This window comes from Mesoplodon mirus (assembly GCF_964341445.2).
Source record: "Mesoplodon mirus genome assembly, chromosome: X".
Lineage (NCBI taxonomy): Eukaryota > Metazoa > Chordata > Mammalia > Artiodactyla > Ziphiidae > Mesoplodon > Mesoplodon mirus.
The window spans coordinates 93,303,341-93,321,484 of NC_138981.1; the positions used below are offsets into that span (position 1 = coordinate 93,303,341).

The window sequence follows — 18,144 nt, forward strand, 5'->3', positions numbered from 1 at the left end:
CCAGGTCCTGGTTGTGGGCTTTCTCCTGCCCCTCCACGAACAGCAGGCTATAACCCACCCACAGCTGGCTCATCCCGACGGGGCACAGGGGCACCTGTTCCGACTGGCTGTGCTTCACCAAGGTGTAGCCCACTCTCACGCTCTGCCCAGGCATTCCAGCCCTCCCAAAGGGGCCCGGCTTCCCTGGAGCTCCTGAGATGGAGAGAGCAGAGATAACCAAGGACCCGCTGAATCAGAGGCAGTGCAAAAGCAGAGCTGGGGTTAGCGAGGCAAAAATCACACCCTCCTCTCCTGCCCGTGGCAGACGTGGCTAACAATCGCGGCACTTTCCCAGCGAGCTTCAGGACTGTTCTCTACTCAGGACAACTGATTTGCCATCTCTGATATAAAATGGAAGGTAAGTAGTAGAACAGCCATATCTTATCTCAGATTCTCTTCTCCCTTGAACCACCCCCCTCCCATCCACGTCAGAATCCCTGGGTAGAAGAGGGGGTGTGCAGGGCAGGGGGCCACACTATAGTATAGAGTTATAGCTCTTAAGAGCTGGAAGAGAACCCAGAGAACTATGTGGAACAGTCCTTTGCCTTCTGAAATGTAGGGCTCTAATCCTTCACAGGCCTAGAATGGAGTGAACGGATTCGAGCCCAGTTTTCCAGCCTGCTAGTAGTGTCAAGCTTTACTGCCCAGTTTCCTAATTCCACGATTCGAGATTTTGACTCACCCTCAAGCCTCAAACCCTTACAGAAGCCCCCTGCCCCCTAGTGCCAACATTGCCAGACCTTCAAATCCTGGAGGGCCTTGCAGTCCAGGGAGACCAGGATCACCAAGAGCCCCAGGTGGGCCAGGGCGTCCACTGGGGCCATCTTTGCCGGGGATGCCAGGTAAGCCTTTGAAGCCTGCCAGGAGAGAAGGCCCACAGCGGGGTACTCAATGTGCAGTGTCTGGAGGAGCCTTCCCTGGAGAAAGGGGACTCGTGTGTCATGCCCAGGACTCACCAGGAGAGGGCGAACTGGCCATCACCCTGGAGTGCACTGAGCTCAGGACTGAGCCTCCTGGGCTAGTCCTTAGTTCACGTCCGGGCAGCTCAGCCCTGGGGCCCCACTCTGAATTCAGCCCTTCTGAGCTCCTTCACACCCATGTCCCCCTCCCTTCCTCTCATCTTCCCAGCAATGCTAGGGAGGACGCAAGGCAACTGCTGGGGTCCCATGTCAGAAATGAGGACACCGAGGTCCAGAGAGACTGCTAGCTTACTCCAGCTGGGGCAAAACTGGGATTGGAAGCCGGGTTTTCCGTCCCCCAGCCCTGGGCTTTCTCCGTTGCTCTCTGTCCCCCCACCACGCTCCCTCCTTCCCGCAGCAGCACGTTAGCGAGGGACGAGCTGTCTGGATTAGCTGCTGTGCTCTGCCCACACAGAGCACTTCGTTCTGTGTGCTTCGTTCTCTGAAGCCAAGTACAACTGCTGGACCTGCTGGTCCCCTCCTTCCTGGCGAGAAGCTTGGAAGCTTTGTGAAGGAGCTGAGGAAACGCTCGATCAAGGTGCCCCCTTGGAGCCGGGGTTCCCAGCCAGTTGCTTCAGCCTCCCAGCCAAAGCCGTCTCAGCTCCCCACAAAGTCCCCTTTCTCTGGCGCCCTCCTCACCTTGTAGGCCTCCAGGGCCTTGGACCCCAGGGTCCCCCATGAGGCCAGGGATGCCATCGATGCCTGTTAGACCCATGGATCCAGGAGGAGCCTGGATGGCTTCTGCAATTGGTGTTTGTCCAGGAGCACCTCGGGGGCCAGATAAGCCTGTGGGCACGTGGGAGAAACGGAAATGTCAAGCGGAGGCAGAGGAGGTGGCCAGGGTGGGCTCCCGGAGGTTCAGCTGGCATCACAGCCGAGACCCCAAACCCAGCCAGCTGGCTTACTGATAGAAGCCAAACAAGCCAATTTGCTTATTAATTCATTGAAAAAGTATTTGAGTGCCTACTATGTGCCAGAGCCTGGTAGATCAGGGGATAGAGCAGTGAGTAAGACCTTTATGAGACGATGGTCTGGTGATAAAGATGAAAAATGCATAACCTGACGAAAGCCATTAATCTTACTGCAAATTGTAAGAAGTGCTACAAAGGAAATGGACAGTGCATGGACAGTGGGAGGGAGCAGAGAGGGCTATGGGGTGGAGAACCTGCTTTAGAGAGAGTTATAAGTGGCCTCTTACAAGGAGTGACACTTAGGCTGAGACCATTAAAGCATTAGAACAAGCTGGGGGATGGGGGACAGTGTTCCAGAAGTAGAACTAGCATGTGCAAAGGCCCTGCGGCCAGCCAAGGTGTGGTGTTTCTGGATAACTGAAAGAGGCTAGTGTGACAAAAGCACAGTGAACAGCAAAGGGGAAGGCCTGGTAATGAGGATGGAGAGGGAGGCATCACAGAGGGCTTCATGGCCATAGTTAATTCTTATGCCATGGGACGCCCATGAATGATTTCTGTTTTTACAAGACCTCTCTGACCACTGTCTAGAGAAATGATTGTTGGGGGAGGTGAATAACGGAAGCAGGGAGACCAGTTAGCAGTCACTGCAGTGATCCACGTGAGAAATGTTGGTGGCTTGGACCTCAGTGGTAGAGGTGGAGGTGATGAGAGGGGGGCAGATGCAAGGCACGTTTATAGGAGACACAGCCCTCAGGGCTTGCTAATGGATTGGATATGTGTGTGAGGGGAGTGGTGATAAAGGACAGAAAGGATGGTTCTTCATTTCTGGATTCAGCAAATGGGTGAGTGGTGATCTGAGTGCAAACGCAGTGACCGCAAATGCAGAAACAATGCAGAGAGGGGAGGTCAGTGGCAAGATCCGTGGTGGCAAAGCGGCAATGGCCTTCAGTCCTGGGAGCTGATGGAGGCAGAGGTATCTCCAAGGTGGAGAAACTCCCTCCCTGGAGGAGCTTTATCCAGCTGCTTCAGCCATCCAGGCTTTCTTGGCATGCTTAGCAGTGACTCCTGAAGGAATGATATGCCCCAACCCCTCCCCTGAGCTCAGGATCAGCCCGGCACATGCTCTCAACTCACCTCTTGGCCCTGCCTTCCCCTTCATCCCCGGAAGTCCTGGGTCTCCAGGTGGCCCAACTTTGCCTGGAGTCCCCATGAAGCCAGGCTCACCTCTCGTGCCTGGCAAAGTCCAAAGGAAAGCAAGTCAGGGCCTGGCACGGTGGTGCTGGTGGTGGTGGGGTTGAGACTAAGCAGAGGCGAGGACAGGAAAAGCATCATCAGACGGTCTCTCTTCACAGGGCTGCAGGAAGGGGCCATCTCTGACAGTGGAGTGGGAAAGGACCCAGTAGGCAGCCACGCAGTCATACCTTTCAGTCCTAGCTCTCCAGGGAGGCCAGAGAAACCTGGAATTCCTTGGTCTCCCTTGGGCCCTTGAGGGCCAGGAATTCCAGGGAAGCCAGGATCTCCCGGGTCGCCTTGATCCGAGGATGGCCCAGGGGGGCCTGGGGGCCCCGGGGGGCCTGGGCGGCCTAGGGATAAGATCAGAAGAGGGATGAGGGCAGAGGGAAGAGGAAGCGGCCATTGCTGAAAGCCTCGGGGCTGATAGGAAGCCAAAGGCTATTCCCAGGGCAGATAATGTTCCCTTGCCTTCTGTGGGGCCCCAGTGCCCAGACCTTCCCAAACCCTTTTAGTAAAATGCAGCCCATTCCAACCCCCTGTGTCCCTGCGGGAGGAGGGACGTGAGGCCTCACAGGCCCATGCACATCCAGCAGTGGGGATGGGGCTGGACTGTAGACAGGCCCTCCCCAAACTCCAGACAAAAGGTGATGGCCAGCCCTCTTTGGGCTTCCTGGCTTTACCTTGTTCTCCATCTAGGCCTGGTCGCCCGGGGTCGCCAGGCTGTCCTGCTATGACTGAGGGCAAGGAGAGGCCTGGGGCGCCAGGGAGACCAGCGGGGCCCTGGAGACCTGGGAAACCTGCAAAGAATAAATAAAGGGGGCTGCAGGGGCTTTGTGTGCCTAAGAGAGGGCCAGGCTCTCTCAGAGAAAATGGAAGTTCACACAAGAAAATGGAAGCCCTTAAAGTAGGAGCCAGACCAGCCGAGGCCAGCAGAGGGCTCTTCTCCCTTTCTCCTCGGTTGGCAGCCATCGGCTCAGCGCAGCTGACAGCGGCTCAGAGACTCCTCGCTCGCAGCAGGCCCTGCATTGAATTGGGATGGACAGAGCTTCAGAAAGTTCTAGCTCCCCAACCTCGCTGGTAATGGGAATACTTTAAACAGATTTTCCCTAAATCAGGAAGAAAAGAAGGTATGACTGCAGCACCTGGAATCGAAGTTTCCTACAGTGTTTTTTTTTGTTTTTGTTTTTGTTTTTGTTTTTTTTTTTCTGTGGTACGTGGGCCTCTCACTGCTGTGGCCTCTCCCGTTGCGGAGCACAGGCTCCGGACGCGCAGGCTCAGCGGCCATGGCTCATGGGCCCAGCCGCTCTGCGGCACGTGGGATCTTCCCGGACCGGGGCACGAACCCGCGTCCCCTGCATCGGCAGGTGGACTCCTAACCACTGCGCCACCAGGGAAGCCCATCCTACAGTGTTTTTTAAACCTACTGTCCCTGTTGCACAACATTTCATCAAGTTAGCCAGTCCTGTCTGCTGCTACTCCAAGGAGGTCACAGATCGAGGTGGGGCACAGGCCCCAGCCAGTCAGAACAGACACCCACTCACCCACTCGAGCAGAATGGAGGTGGCAAGGGTGCTATGACCCCCGGTGTTTTCTACAGCTAACTACTGGGTCTTCCAGGTAAGCTGGAAAACAGTTTTATAGGTAACTCATGATATTAGCTGAATGCTTGCTGAATTGCCTGAATTCCTTCTCCCTGTTTGGCCAAAGAGAATAGCCATTTACTGGAGTACATACATAATACTCGTTTTCTCAAAGTTTAATACTGCTTTACATGTTTTCTGTTTGTGGAATGATTTCTATTATAATATGTTCAAAACCAAAAATTTCAACCGATTATAGTAGATTTATACAATATGCATACATTGAAAACATAGATGGGAATCTTGCTGGGAAAACACATCAAAGCCATGTATACAAATGTAGAAATCTATTTTATTCTTGGAACATGGAAGAAATGTACTTATTACTTTGGTATATTCTAAAAGATAGTCAAATGAAGAGGAATAGATTCGAATTGGTTGACAAACTGTTTTGGTGGTTGAGATTCTTGTTTGTGACAAGAAAATCCCAAAATATGATGTTGAATTTTATTTTTCTGACAAGAGAAGCTGAAAATATTAATGGTGAATTTCTCATATTTCGCTAAGAAATACTAAATCCATCATAATTTGTAAAGAAAGATGGCAGATTGGTTAACTTGGGTGTCTTTAGCAGCTCATTGATTAATTGAATACTGAGGAAATATAAAGGAGGAAAAATAAATTTAAAGAAAAGTTTCTATTTACTAGAAGTCTGGAAAAGAAACAAAGGAAAAACAAAAAGCAAAACTAGTTACAAAACCACTTGGTGCTACTTTTAGCATTGTCAGTTAGGTCTTATTGAATCGTTGAAGTATTTTTCTTCTTCACAAAGGTAAAAATCTGAAAGGAAAGACATATTGTATTTTTGTCCTGAAAATATAACTTCATATATCTATACATATATATGTGCTGAAATTATGCAAAACCAATAAACAAGACACCACATATAGTAGAGTAAGTGTGGACAGCACATGGATTGTAAAAATGTCTGTTTCCATGGCAATATTTGGAGCCTCCTTCTCTTTTCACCTGTTTCTTGATTTTATAATTACATCAATATATCATTAAACCTGCAATAAAGGTACTACTGACATCAAGTAGTAAAAAAAAAAAAGCCAAAGTACTTCTTTAAAAATGAGACATTTTTTTAAAATTTTTGAATTTTATTTTATTTTTTTACACGGCAGATTCTTATTAGTCATCAATTTTATACACATCAGTGTATACATGTCAATCCCAACCTCCCAATTCATCACACCACCAACCCCCACCCCTCCGCCGCTTTCCCCCCTTGGTGTTCATACGTTTCTTCTCTGCATCTCTGTCTCAATTTCTGCCCTGCAGACCGGTTCATCCGTACCATTTTTCTAGATTCCACATATATGCATTAATATATGATATTTGTTTTTCTCTTTCTGACTTACTTCACTCTGTATGACAGTCTCTAGATCCATCCACGTCTCAACAAATGACCCAATATCGTTTCTTTTTATGGCTGAGTAATATTCCATTGTATACATGTACCACACCTTCTTTACCATTCGTCTGTCGATGGGCATTTAGGTTGCTTCCATGACCTGGCTAATGCAAACAGTGCTGCAATGAACATTGGGGTGCATGTGCCTTTCTGAATTATGGTTTCTCTGGGTATATGCCCAGTAGTGGGATTGCTGGATCATATGGTAATTCTATTTTTAGTTTTTTTAAGGAACCTCCATACTGTTCTCCATAGTGACTGTACTAATTTACATTCCCACCAACAGTGCAAGAGGGTTCCCTTTTCTCCACACCCTCTCCAGCATTTGTTGATGGTAGATTTTCTGATGATGCCCATTCTAACTGGTGTGAGGTGATACCTCACTGTAGTGTTGATTTGCATTTCTCTAATAATTAGTGATGTTGAGCAGCTTTTCATGTGTTTCTTGGCCATCTGTATGTCTTCTTTGGAGAAATGTCTATTTAGGTCATCTGCCCATTATTGGATTGGGTTGTTTGTTTTTTTAATATTGAGCTGCATGAACTGTTTATATATTTTGGAGATTAATCCTTTGTCCGTTGATTCGTTTGCAAATATTTTCTCCCACTGTGAGGGTTGTCTTCTCGTCTCGTTTATGGTTTCCTTTGCAGTGAAAAAGCTTTGAAGTTTCATTAGGTCCCATTTGTTTATTTTTGTTTTTATTTCCATTACTCTAGGAGGTGGGTCAAAAAAGATCTTGCTGCGATTTATGTCAAAGAGTGCTCTTCCTTTGTTTTCCTCTAAGAGTTTTAGAGTGTCCCGTCTTACATTTAGGTCTCGAATCCATTTTGAGTTTATTTTTGTGTGTGGTGGTAGGGAGTGTTCCAATTTCAATCTTTTATATGTAGCTGTCCAGTTTTCCCAGCACCACTTATTGAAGAGACTGTCTTTTCTCCATTGTATATCCTTGCTTCCTTTGTCATAGATTAGTTGACCATAGGTGTGTGGGTTTATCTCTGGGCTTTCTATCTTGTTCCATTGATCTATGCTTCTGTTTTTGTGCCAGTACCATATTGTCGTGATTACTGTAGCTTTGTAATATAGACTGAAGTCAGGGAGTCTGATTCCTCCAGCTCCGATTTTTTCCCTCAAGACTGCTTTGGCTATTTGGGGTCTTTTGTGTCTCCATACAAATTTTAAGATTTTTTGTTCTAGTTCCATAAGAAAAGCCATTGGTAATTTGACAGGGATTGCATTGAATCTGTAGATTGCGTTGGGTAGTACAGTCATTTTCACAATCTTGATTCTTCCAGTCCAAGAACATGGTATATCTCTGCATCTGATGGTATCATCTTTAATTTCTTTCATCAGTGTCTTATAGTTCTCTGAATACAGGTCTTTTGTCTCCCTAGGTAGGTTTATTCCTAGGTATTTTATTCTTTTTGTTGCAATGGTAAATGGGAGTGTTTCCTCAATTTCTCTTTCAGATTTTTCATCATTAGTATATAGGAATGCAAGAGATTTCTGTGCATTAATTTTGTATCCCACAACAAAATTCATTGATTAGCTCTAGTATTTTTCTGGTGGCATATTTAGGATTCTCTATGTATAGTATCATGTCATCTGCAAGCAGTGACAGTTTTACTTCTTCTTTTCCAATTTGTATTCCTTTTATTTCTTTTTCTTCTCTGATTGCCGTGGCTAGGACTTCCAAAACTATGTTGAATAATAGTGGTGAGAGTGGACATCCTTGTCTTGTTGCTGATCTTAGAGGAAATGCTTTCAGTTTTCCACCATTGAGAATGATGTTTGCTGTGGGTTTGTCGTATATGTCCTCTATTATGTTGAGGTAGGTTCCCTCTATGCACACATTCTGGAGAGTTTTTATCATAAGTGGGTGTTGAATTTTGTCAAAAGCTTTTTCTGCATCTATTGAGATGATCATATGTTTTTTATTCTTCAATTTGTTAATATGGTGTGTCACATTGATTGACTTGCATATATTGAAGAATCCTTGCATTCCTGGGATAAATCCCACTTGATCATGGTGTATGATCCGTTTAATGTGTTGTTGGATTCTGTTTGCTGGTATTTTGTTCAGGATTTTTGCATTTATATTCATAAGTGATATTGGTCTGTTATTTTCTTTTTGTGTAGTATCTTTGTCTGATTTTGGTATCAGGGTGATGGTGGCCTCATAGAATAAGTTTGGGAGTGTTCCTTCCTCTGCAATTTTTTGGAAGAGTTTGAGAAGGATGGGTGTTAGCTCTTCTCTAACTGTTTGCTACAATTCACCTGTGAAGCCATATGGTCCAGGACTTTTGTTTGTTGGAAGATTTTTAATCACAGTTTCAATTTCATTACTTGTGATTGGTCTGCTCATATATTCTATTTTGTCCTGGTTCAGTCTTGGAAGGTTATACCTTTCTAAGAATTTGTCCGTTTCTTCCAGGTTGTCCATTTTATTGGCATACAGTTGCTGGTAGTAGTCTCTCAGGATGCTTTGCATTTCTGCGGTTTCTGTTGTAACTTCTCCTTTTTCATTTCTAATTTTATTGATTTGAGTCCTCTCTCCCTTTTTCTTTATGAGTCTGGCTAATGGTTTATCAATTTTGTTTATCTTCTCAAAGAACCAGCTTTTCATCTTATTGTTCTTTGCTATTGCTTTCTTTGTTTCTATTTCATTTATTTCTGCTCTGATCTTTATGATTTCTTTCCTTGTGCTAACTTTGGGTTTTGTTTGTTCTTCTTTCTCTAGCTCCTTCAGGTGTAAGGTTAGATTCTTTATTTGAGATTTTTCTTGTTTCTTGAGGTAGGCTTATATAGCTATAAACTTCCCTCTTAGAACTGCTTTTGCTGCATCCCATAGGTTTTGGATCGTCGTGTTTTCATTGTCATTTGTCTCTAGGTATTTTTTGATTTCCTCTCTGATTTCTTCAGAGATCTCTTGGTTATTTAGTAACATATTGTTTAGCCTCCATGTTTGTGTTTTTTTTTACATTTTTTTCCCTGTAATCCATTTCTAATCTCATAGTGTTGCGGTCAGAAAAGATGCTTGATATGATTTCAATTTTCTTAAATTTACTGAGGCTTGATTTGTGACCCAAGATGTGATCTATCCTGGAGAATGTTCCATGCGCACTTGAGAAGAAAGTGTAATCTGCTGATTTTGGATGGAATATCCTATAAATATCAATTAAATCTAACTGGTCTATTGTGTCATTTAAAGCTTTTGTTTCCTTATTTATTTTCATTTTGGATGATCTGTCCATTGGTGTAAATGAGGTGTTAAAGTCCCCCACTATTATTGTGTTACTGTCGATTTCCTCTTTTATAGCTGTTAGCAGTTGCCTTATGTATTGAGGTGCTCCTATGTTGGGTGCATACATATTTATAATTGTTATATCTTCTTCTTGGATTGATCCCTTGATCATTATGTAGTGTCCTTCCTTGTCTCTTGTAACATTCTTTATTTTAAAGTCTATTTTATCTGATATGAGTATTGCTACTCCAGCTTTCTTTTGATTTCCCTTTGCATGGAATATCTTTTTCCATCCCCTCACTTTCAGTGTGTATGTGTCCCTAGGTCTGAAGTGGGTCTCTTGTAGCCAGCATATAGCATATATATGGGTCTTGTTTTTGTATCCATTCAGCAAGGCTGTGTCTTTTGGTTGGAGCATTTAATCCATTCACGTTTAAGGTAATTATCGATATGTATGTTCCTATGACCCTTTTCTTAATTGTTTTTGGTTTGTTTTTGTAGGTTCTTTTCTTCTCTTGTGTTTCCCACTTAGAGAAGTTTCTTTAGCATTTGTTGTAGAGCTGGTTTGGTGGTGCTGAATTCTCTTAGCTTTTGCTTGTCTGTAAAGCTTTTGATTTCTCCATCGAATCTGAATGAGATCCTTGCTGGGTAGAGTTATCTTAGTTGTAGGTTCTTCCCTTCCATCAGTTTAAGTATATCATGCCACTCCCTTCTGGCTTGTAGAGTTTCTGCTGAGAAATCAGTTGTTAACCTTATGGGAGTTCCCTTGTATATTATTTGTAGTTTTTCCCTTGCTGCTTTCAATAATTTTTCTTTGTCTTTAATTTTTCCCAATTTGATTACTATGTGTCTCAGCATGTTTCTCCTTGGGTTTATCCTGTATGGGACTCTCTGCACTTCCTGGTCTTGGGTGGCTATTTCCTTTCCCATGTTAGGGAAGTTTTCGATTATAATCTCTTCAAATATTTCCTCTGGTCCTTTCTTTCTCTCTTCTCCTTCTGGGACCCCTATAATGCGAATGTTGTTGCATTTAATGTTGTCCCAGAAGTCTCTTAGGCTGTCTTCATTTCTTTTCATTCTTTTTTCTTTATTCTGTTCCGCAGCTGTGAATTCCACCTTTCTGTCTTCCAGGTCACTTATCCGTTCTTCTGCCCCAGTTATTCTGCTTTTGATTCCTTCTAGTGTAGTTTTCATTTCAGTTATTGTATTGTTGATCTCTGTTTGTTTGTTCTTTAATTCTTCTAAACCTTTGTTAAACATTTCTTGCAGCTTCTCGACCTTTGCCTCCATTCTTTTTCTGAGGTCCTGGATCATCTTCACTATCATTATTCTGAATTCTTTTTCTAGAAGGTTGCCTATCTCCACTTCGTTTAGTTGTTTTTCTGGGGTTTTATCTTTTTCCTTCATCTGGTGCATAGCCCTCTGCATTTTCATCTTGTTTATCTTTCTGTGAATGTGGTTTTTCTTCCACAGGCTGCAGGACTGTAGTTCTTCTTGCTTCTGCTGTCTGCCCTCTGGTGGATGAGGCTATCTAAGAGGTTTGTGCAATTTTCCTGATGGGAGGGACTGGTGGTAGGTAGAAGGAATGAGACGTTGTAAATGATCACATGAAAATGCAAGATGGCATGTTTTCCCAACTCATTCCATTGTCAGAGACATAAAAAAAAACCCCTCCAATATACGAATGCAGCCTCTCAATATTTAGTGCAAGTATGAAAATGTTTGGCCCAATTTAATGTTATTTAGATGAAGGTATTGCAGGGTCGGGGATTGCTCTTAGGAAATTTTCTTGGGGGTAAATCTTCATTGTACACTGATTTCTTTAATCAAATCAGAGATTCGGCTCCTGTTGGGGATTTCCTATATTCTTTTAAAACAAGTTGTTTTAATTAGATATTGAGAAGAACAGAAGAATATTTATAAATCATATGTTAAAAAATCATCCAGATACAATGAACATCTGTGTTCCAACCACCCAATTTAAGGAAAAGAATATAGCGATAACTTTGAATTTCTTTGCATGCCCTTCACAGATTGCACCACCTTCCCTCCCTCCCAGAGGCAACCACTCCTGAAGTTTGTGTTCATCATTCCCTTTTCATCACAGTTTGACCATGCATATTTGTATCCCTAAACAACATATTGGTTGGAGTCATACCAAATGTATTCCTGTGTAACTTCCTTTTCTTCCCCCTCTCTGTTATGTGCCTGAAATGTATCCACCTTGACATGTACTGTTTACTGCATTTGTGATTGTGATTTTATTACCTCAGATAGCCAGAGGCAATGAATAATTTAATGACCAGGAATTCATAGTCAAGGTTTAAAAACAGAACACGCATCATGCCTGTGCTTCCACCCAGGACCTTCTTCTCTATCTCCTGCCAAAGAAGCCACACAACCTCCCTATAGGCTCAGACCCTGTTGGAGGCCTCACTCTGAAGAAGCTGCTGGCTTTCAGAAAAGTACAGGTTGGTCTAGACAAAGGAAGGAGTAAACACAGAGATAGCAGATGCCCCGATATGAAATGCAGCTGGCGGGGCTTCCCTGGTGGCGCAGTGGTTGGGAGTCCATCTGCCAATGCAGGGGGCACGGGTTCGTGCCCCGGTCCGGGAGGATCCCACGTGCCGGGAAGCTGCTGGGCCCGTGAGCCATGGCCGCTGGGCCTGCGTGTCCGGAGCCTGTGCTCTGTGGTGGGAGAGGCCACAGCAGTGAGAGGCCCACGTACCGCAAAAAAAAAGTGCAGCTGGAAATGAATTAATGCATGAATATAGTTCCTGGAAAACCTACACACACATGCACATAAACACATAAAATAACGTGGTGGGACATCAGGCCTCAGAACTATAAGGAACAGAACATTTTGAAAACATGATTTCCCCAGGTAACATGTGATGGTAGAATGGCCAGTGTTTCTTGACCAACTACTATGTGCCATGCACTGTGCTAAGTGATTCCATATACATTACCTCACTCCTCATTGATTCCTCACCAAACCTATGTTGTAGATTCTCTTATTCACCTTTTATGGAAAAGGAAACCCACGTTCCTTTGGGATGGAGGGGCACATAACTTCCTTGTTCAAGGTCACTTAGCTAGTGAGAGGGAGAGCTGGAATTTGAATCTATCAGTGTAACTTCAGAGCCCATACTCTTAGCTGTGATACTACACTAAATTCATTTCTTGTTCTACGTTGAGTGGGAGGTATATGTGTCTCCAGAACATTTCTAAGGAGAGTTAATGAATCAGAATTCATTCAGACTATTTGAGAAGTGGGGAAATGGGGGCTCAGAAAGGGACTTCAGACTATGTGATGAGTCGGGGGCCGAGATTAAGATGAAACCAGATTTCTAGTAAACCTAGTAAATCCTAATCAAGTGCTTGCTGTGTGCCTGTCCTAGGGAGACATTTATCCTCTTAGACTTGGGCTCCTTCCAGCAGCCACACTGTCGTTCCAGGGCCCTGGGACTGCCAACTGCACTGGACACCAAGGAACTTCTGGTAAACCTCTCGCTATGTGGACAAGCACAGTCCCTCAGGACCATTAAACCCAGGCTTAGTTTATGTGGCAAAGTGAGAAAGAGAGGCCCTGAGGTTGATAAGGGAGAGTGGGAGGGAACCTGGAGGCTGGGGGGGGGTGGGACTCACTGAACTGCTCTCTGACACCCCTTCCCAGGAAAGCCTTAATTGTAGCCTACCCTCTTTTTGTCGGTAGTCAGTTCCACTGGGTTCTGAGATTCTCAGATATGCAAAGACACGCACCGCTCATCCCTGTGAGCCACATGGCCCTGAGGAAACCCAACCCTGGCTGCCCAGCCAAGCCTGACTTGGCCTCACTTACCTCTGCTACCTTTTGGTCCTCTCACGCCTGGCTTTCCTGGGGCTCCGATGCCAATTCCTGGAGAACCTTTTTCTCCTTTGGGACCAGGCAGGCCAGCTGGCCCAGGCACACCAGTTATACTAGGTCCTAGGAGGAGATGCAGAGAGATGCGGGGACAGAAGTCAGTGGGGGTGAGACCTTTGTGCCTAGCTCACTTGCAGGGGGCCTGCTTGACAGACACCAGAGGCTGAGGATTGAAATGACAGGAAGGAGAGCTCGTTCAGGTAGAAGGACGAACCCCATCCTCCTTCTTCCCCACATCAAGGCATCCCAAATTGGGGGCTGTCAAGGAGACCTAGGAGTCTAAGGATATGGGATACAGCACAGCCAAGAACTCAAGGCCAGCCTCTGTCAGGCTTCCGAAAGAGCGAGTGCTCTCCTCTTTGCCTTTGAGGGTCTTGCTTACCTGGAGTTCCATGGGTTCCCTTGGTTCCTGGCAGCCCATTCAGTCCATGTAAACCAGGAAGTCCAGGGAAACCTGAGGGGAGAGAATATCAGAAATGGCTCCAGCAACTCTGAATCATGAAGGGTCAGCAAAAGGTCCTGCCCCCAGAGGCACTGCAAAGTCCTCATTTCAAAGGTCATTATTAAATAAAGGGCATTATTTAATGCCCTAAGGGAGACTGGACCACACCTAGTCTCCACCCTCCACCCTAAGTCTTCCTGCCTCTTATTAGAGACCAATATAGCTTAAGAGCAGGGTGGTAGATAATGAGGTATCTCCAAGAAGAAATCAGAGTGGCAGTGCCAAGACCTGGAGCTGCCAGCTCCCAGAGACTTGCTGCCCAATCTCTAAGTCAGGAAAAGGCTACATATGCCAGGGCAACGACCTTCCTTCCCAACTCTGCTCTCCATGGATCCCATGTTCTCCTCTTCCCATTCATGTTTGCACTCCTTTCTTCTTCTTCCTCCTCCTTTCCTGTTATCCCTCATGAAACCCAGTCAATGACTCCCCTGGATACGGCTTAATCCCAGCTAGGGTCTCCTAAGAAAAAGTAGTTGCCATCCTTTTTTTGAGGAAAGGACCCTTTTCCCCACTGCCTACTCCCAACTCTCATACCTTTGGTTCCTATTAGGCCAGGGGGTCCCAGGGGCCCAGCTGCCCCTGGATGGCCTGAAGAACCTGGAAGCCCTGGATTTCCTCTCATGCCTGCGACCCCGGGGAGTCCTAAAAGTGAAAACAAGGCAGAAGTTCAGAAGGGGTTGTGACTTGAAGCTGATCTGAACTTTTTCAGAGCAAAGTTGTCATGTGGCATGGTACCTGGGGAGGCAGGAAGGCCAACATCTCCAGAAATACCAACTTTCCCATCTTCACCTTTGTTTCCTGGGAAACCCACCTCACCAACTGGTCCATCTTTTCCTTTCACACCTACACAATGAAGAAAAATGCTGAGTGATCAGGCCACAGTTCAGGCAGTGTGTTCCTCCACGGGAGAGGGGGAGCAGGAAGGCGAAGCCATTTTGAGTTGCCATGGGAGCTGGATCCAACAAAGATACTCTGAAAGGGATTGTGACAGCTGTCTTCATATTTGAAAGATGCTTCCCAATTGAAAAGTAAGTAAACTTGTTCTGAGTGTTCCCAGGAGTAGGAGTGATGTATGGAAATGTTCACAAAGTATTTAGTTTAACTAAAAACTAAGGGGGTGGACACCATTATCTTAAAGGTCTTAGACTTATCCCGTAAGTCTGTGAGTCTTGAAGGAAAAGTAGGCTGGTTTGCTTGGGAAAACTGTTGACTGCCTCTGAGTGGATACGTGTCAGGTAGGAATTTTTCTGCACTGTATAGAAGTTGCAGAACTTGGGGTTGGCCCCCAAAATTCCTTCCGATCCTCAGTTTTGAGGAGTTTGTGAGACATGGGAGATAAAAGTACAGCAGCCTTACCTTTGAAACCAGGCTCCCCAGGTTGTCCCTTGGGTCCTGGGCTACCAGAAATTCCAAGTGTCTGGCCTTGATCTCCTGGGGATATCAAGACATTGTTCAAGTGGTCAGGAGAAGCTACAGCTCAATTTGCAGCACATAGATCTTTTGACAGAAAAAAAAAATCATAGCCAGAGAGGCTCCTTGACACAGTTACCCAGTGGGTAAAAGGTTATGCTTTTATGCCCCAATGAAGGGCTGGGATGCTACCAGACTATTGGCATGAAATGCTGCTACATGCAGCATATCTCCATTGGGAAACACATCACTAGGCTCAGTATGGGCAGAGAAGATGAGAGGAGGGGCCCTAAAACATCACCAGAAGAGGAGACTGTTTAGAGCTGAGGTTCTCCTCTGCTGCTGAATCTGGAAGGCAGCTGGGTCAAACCACTGTTTGTCACGTATCTTTGAGGAACAAAGACTGCAAAGGGGGTTCAGCCGAAGGGGAAATGTAAATCGATTCCTTTTCCTCGAAACACAATGTCTCCCCCAGGGAGAGCCCTGAGCCTGTTAGAAATCCACCTTGCTCTGGAAAAACGCATTAAAGGGGAAAATGCTCCTTACCTTTTAAACCTGGGAGACCAGCTGCTCCTGGGAGCCCAGGAGCTCCATTGAGACCCTGTGAACCCTTCAAAGCAAGACGGGAGTCAGTATTTCTGCCCAGCGCTCAGGGCCTCCCGCCCTCTCTTCCCCATCCCTTCCCTGAGCCACTGCTGGAGAGATGTCCATCGAGTAGTCTGTGGCAGGGGCAGACAGGTGGGGGGCATCCTGCAGAGGGGAAAGTGATGAGCAAGAGGGCGGAAATGCGTATTTACGGGTTATAGGGGAGGGATTCGATCTGCAGATTAATCCTGGTCTTGTCATTCATAACTTCCCAATGCCTATCAAAATTGGTATCTTGGGAAATCAAGGTGTGAATGTTCTAGCAAGTCTCTTAGGAAATACAAAACCTAACAGTCAGGCCAGCCATTTGATCTGCTCTGCATACAGTTGGCTATCACCGCCCATGCCAAAGCTCTGGAGCCATTATGCGTGAGAACAAGCGTGGCCTCACCAACGTGGGGCTAGCTCTCTGCCGCGGGTTCCACAAGGAACAGAGTCTTTCTGCCACCAGCTAGTGGGCTGTATGCATACAGGTACTGGAGTCTGAATTTGGGCTAATATTTCCATGATTTTCACAAGAAAAACTGCCTTCATTGGCTAATGTCCAACACACTATCTGAGTCTGGGAAATGGGCGTGTCAGCTGCCATCGGTACAATTCTTTCCCTGGCATCTGGTATGGTTTTGATTCATTGGAGATGTACCCAGTAAGGACATATGCTACCTAGTTCCTTGGGTAGGAGTCCAACTTGGGTCACTCTGGTCACTGGACCACGGCCCAGGACACCCCCTGCATTCACCTGGCCTTTTCTGCGTATTGCCATATCTACTCATTCTGAGCCTCTGCTCCTGCTGGGACCCCTCCCAGAATGCTGTCCCACTTTGATTCCATCCTTCCTAGTGTGTAAGTAGCAGGTTGAGAATTGTTTATTTTGCAATTGCTTCAGGGGTGTGTGTGTGTGTGTGGTGTTTTCTCTCCACAAGCTGGACTGACGCTTTTAAAGGACAGGGACTTTGTCTGCAGGGAACACAGGTGTCCTGTGATCCAGTTTATTTAGTCCCTTCAATACTACTACTATTATTGCTACTACTTATTCAGAGCCTACCATGTGCCAAATACAACGTAACCGCTTTACACACGTCAGCTCACTTAACCCTCACTATGGTCTGAAGAAGGTTTGGAAATTATTCCCATTTTTAACAAATGAGAAAAGCGAGGCTCTACCAAGTTAAGCGATACGTACAAAATCACAGAGCTAATGAGTGATGGAGCTGAGATTCAAGCCTACGTCTTCTCATTGCTAAGCCTACTCTACCACCCAAACTTTTAAGAACCCAGAGAAACTGGTTTTGATTCTTTGTTGTCTCCACAAGAAGCAACAACTGGCAAAGACCTTTCTGAAATCAAAACATCAAATAGTCTGTACCGAATTCTTCTGCTGTCCCAAACTCAATGTGGGATGCTGGCGGTGGGATGCAGACCAAAAAGCACGCAAGGTGGTTCTTGTTTTCAAGTCCTAACAGTCTCGTTGAGGAAATCAGACCCACACAGAACCAACTAGGATAAGTGTAAGCAGTGAGAAGTGTAGGGTGCCAGCAGGGTGGGAGCTCAGGGACTCCTGGAGGGGCGGGTGCCTGGGCTGGGGCCTGAAGGACAGGCAGGTAGTCAGCAATTTTGAGGAGGACGCTCTGCCACGTGGGGGAAGATAACGTGAACAAGGGCCCCGGAAGGAAGAGGAGATGTTTGGGAAAGGGTGAGAAGACCTGGCAGACTCAAGGAGGGGCATTGTCTGGGGTGAGCTGGGGGAGGGAGCTGGGCAAGGGGGCTGGGAAGTGGGCTGGGATCAGAAAGGTGGGCAATAGGAACACATCCCCCTGCTATGGAGGCCGTTCCGTGGTGGGGAGATAAAGATGTGGGCAGACTCACACTTTCTCCTGGTATTCCTGGGAAACCTGTGATTCCAGGGGACCCCTTCAGGCCTGGTAAGCCCCGTAGTCCTGTGGAGCCAGGGGAGCCTGGTCTCCCACTAAGTCCCTTGATGAGGCTGGGGAAGCCAGGAGCTCCAGGCAAGCCTGGTGGCCCAGGGCTGCCAGCCTCTCCTTTGTCACCTGGGAAAGAAGCAAAAGTCTTGTGGAAAGACTCTAGGCAAGAGAAAATCTTCTCCCCAAGGTGCACGTGCCCTGGGTCACAGGCGGCCAAAGTGCAAGCTTGGGGACAATTAGCTTAGGGGGAGGAGTGGGGATAGAGGGAGGTACCTCACTGGGAAAGCCACTCAGTGCCCATCCCCACTGTCTGCCAGGCCC

General features: G+C 46.2%; 1 protein-coding gene across 1 annotated transcript in view; it reads right to left on the reverse strand.

Moving 5' to 3' along the window:
• The window catches only part of COL4A6 (collagen type IV alpha 6 chain), a gene marked incomplete at its 5' end in the record, with an annotated part of 287,166 nt that overhangs the window by 2,281 nt on the left and 266,741 nt on the right, over positions 1-18,144 (reverse strand). Inside the window, 13 exons of the mRNA XM_082609313.1 lie at positions 1-192; positions 780-896; positions 1,638-1,784; positions 3,044-3,142; positions 3,331-3,492; positions 3,823-3,939; positions 13,282-13,407; positions 13,727-13,798; positions 14,381-14,488; positions 14,582-14,689; positions 15,203-15,277; positions 15,803-15,866; positions 17,768-17,949. Coding sequence (XP_082465439.1) covers positions 1-192; positions 780-896; positions 1,638-1,784; positions 3,044-3,142; positions 3,331-3,492; positions 3,823-3,939; positions 13,282-13,407; positions 13,727-13,798; positions 14,381-14,488; positions 14,582-14,689; positions 15,203-15,277; positions 15,803-15,866; positions 17,768-17,949 — 1,569 coding nt within the window. The remainder of the gene's footprint in view (positions 193-779; positions 897-1,637; positions 1,785-3,043; positions 3,143-3,330; positions 3,493-3,822; positions 3,940-13,281; positions 13,408-13,726; positions 13,799-14,380; positions 14,489-14,581; positions 14,690-15,202; positions 15,278-15,802; positions 15,867-17,767; positions 17,950-18,144) is intronic.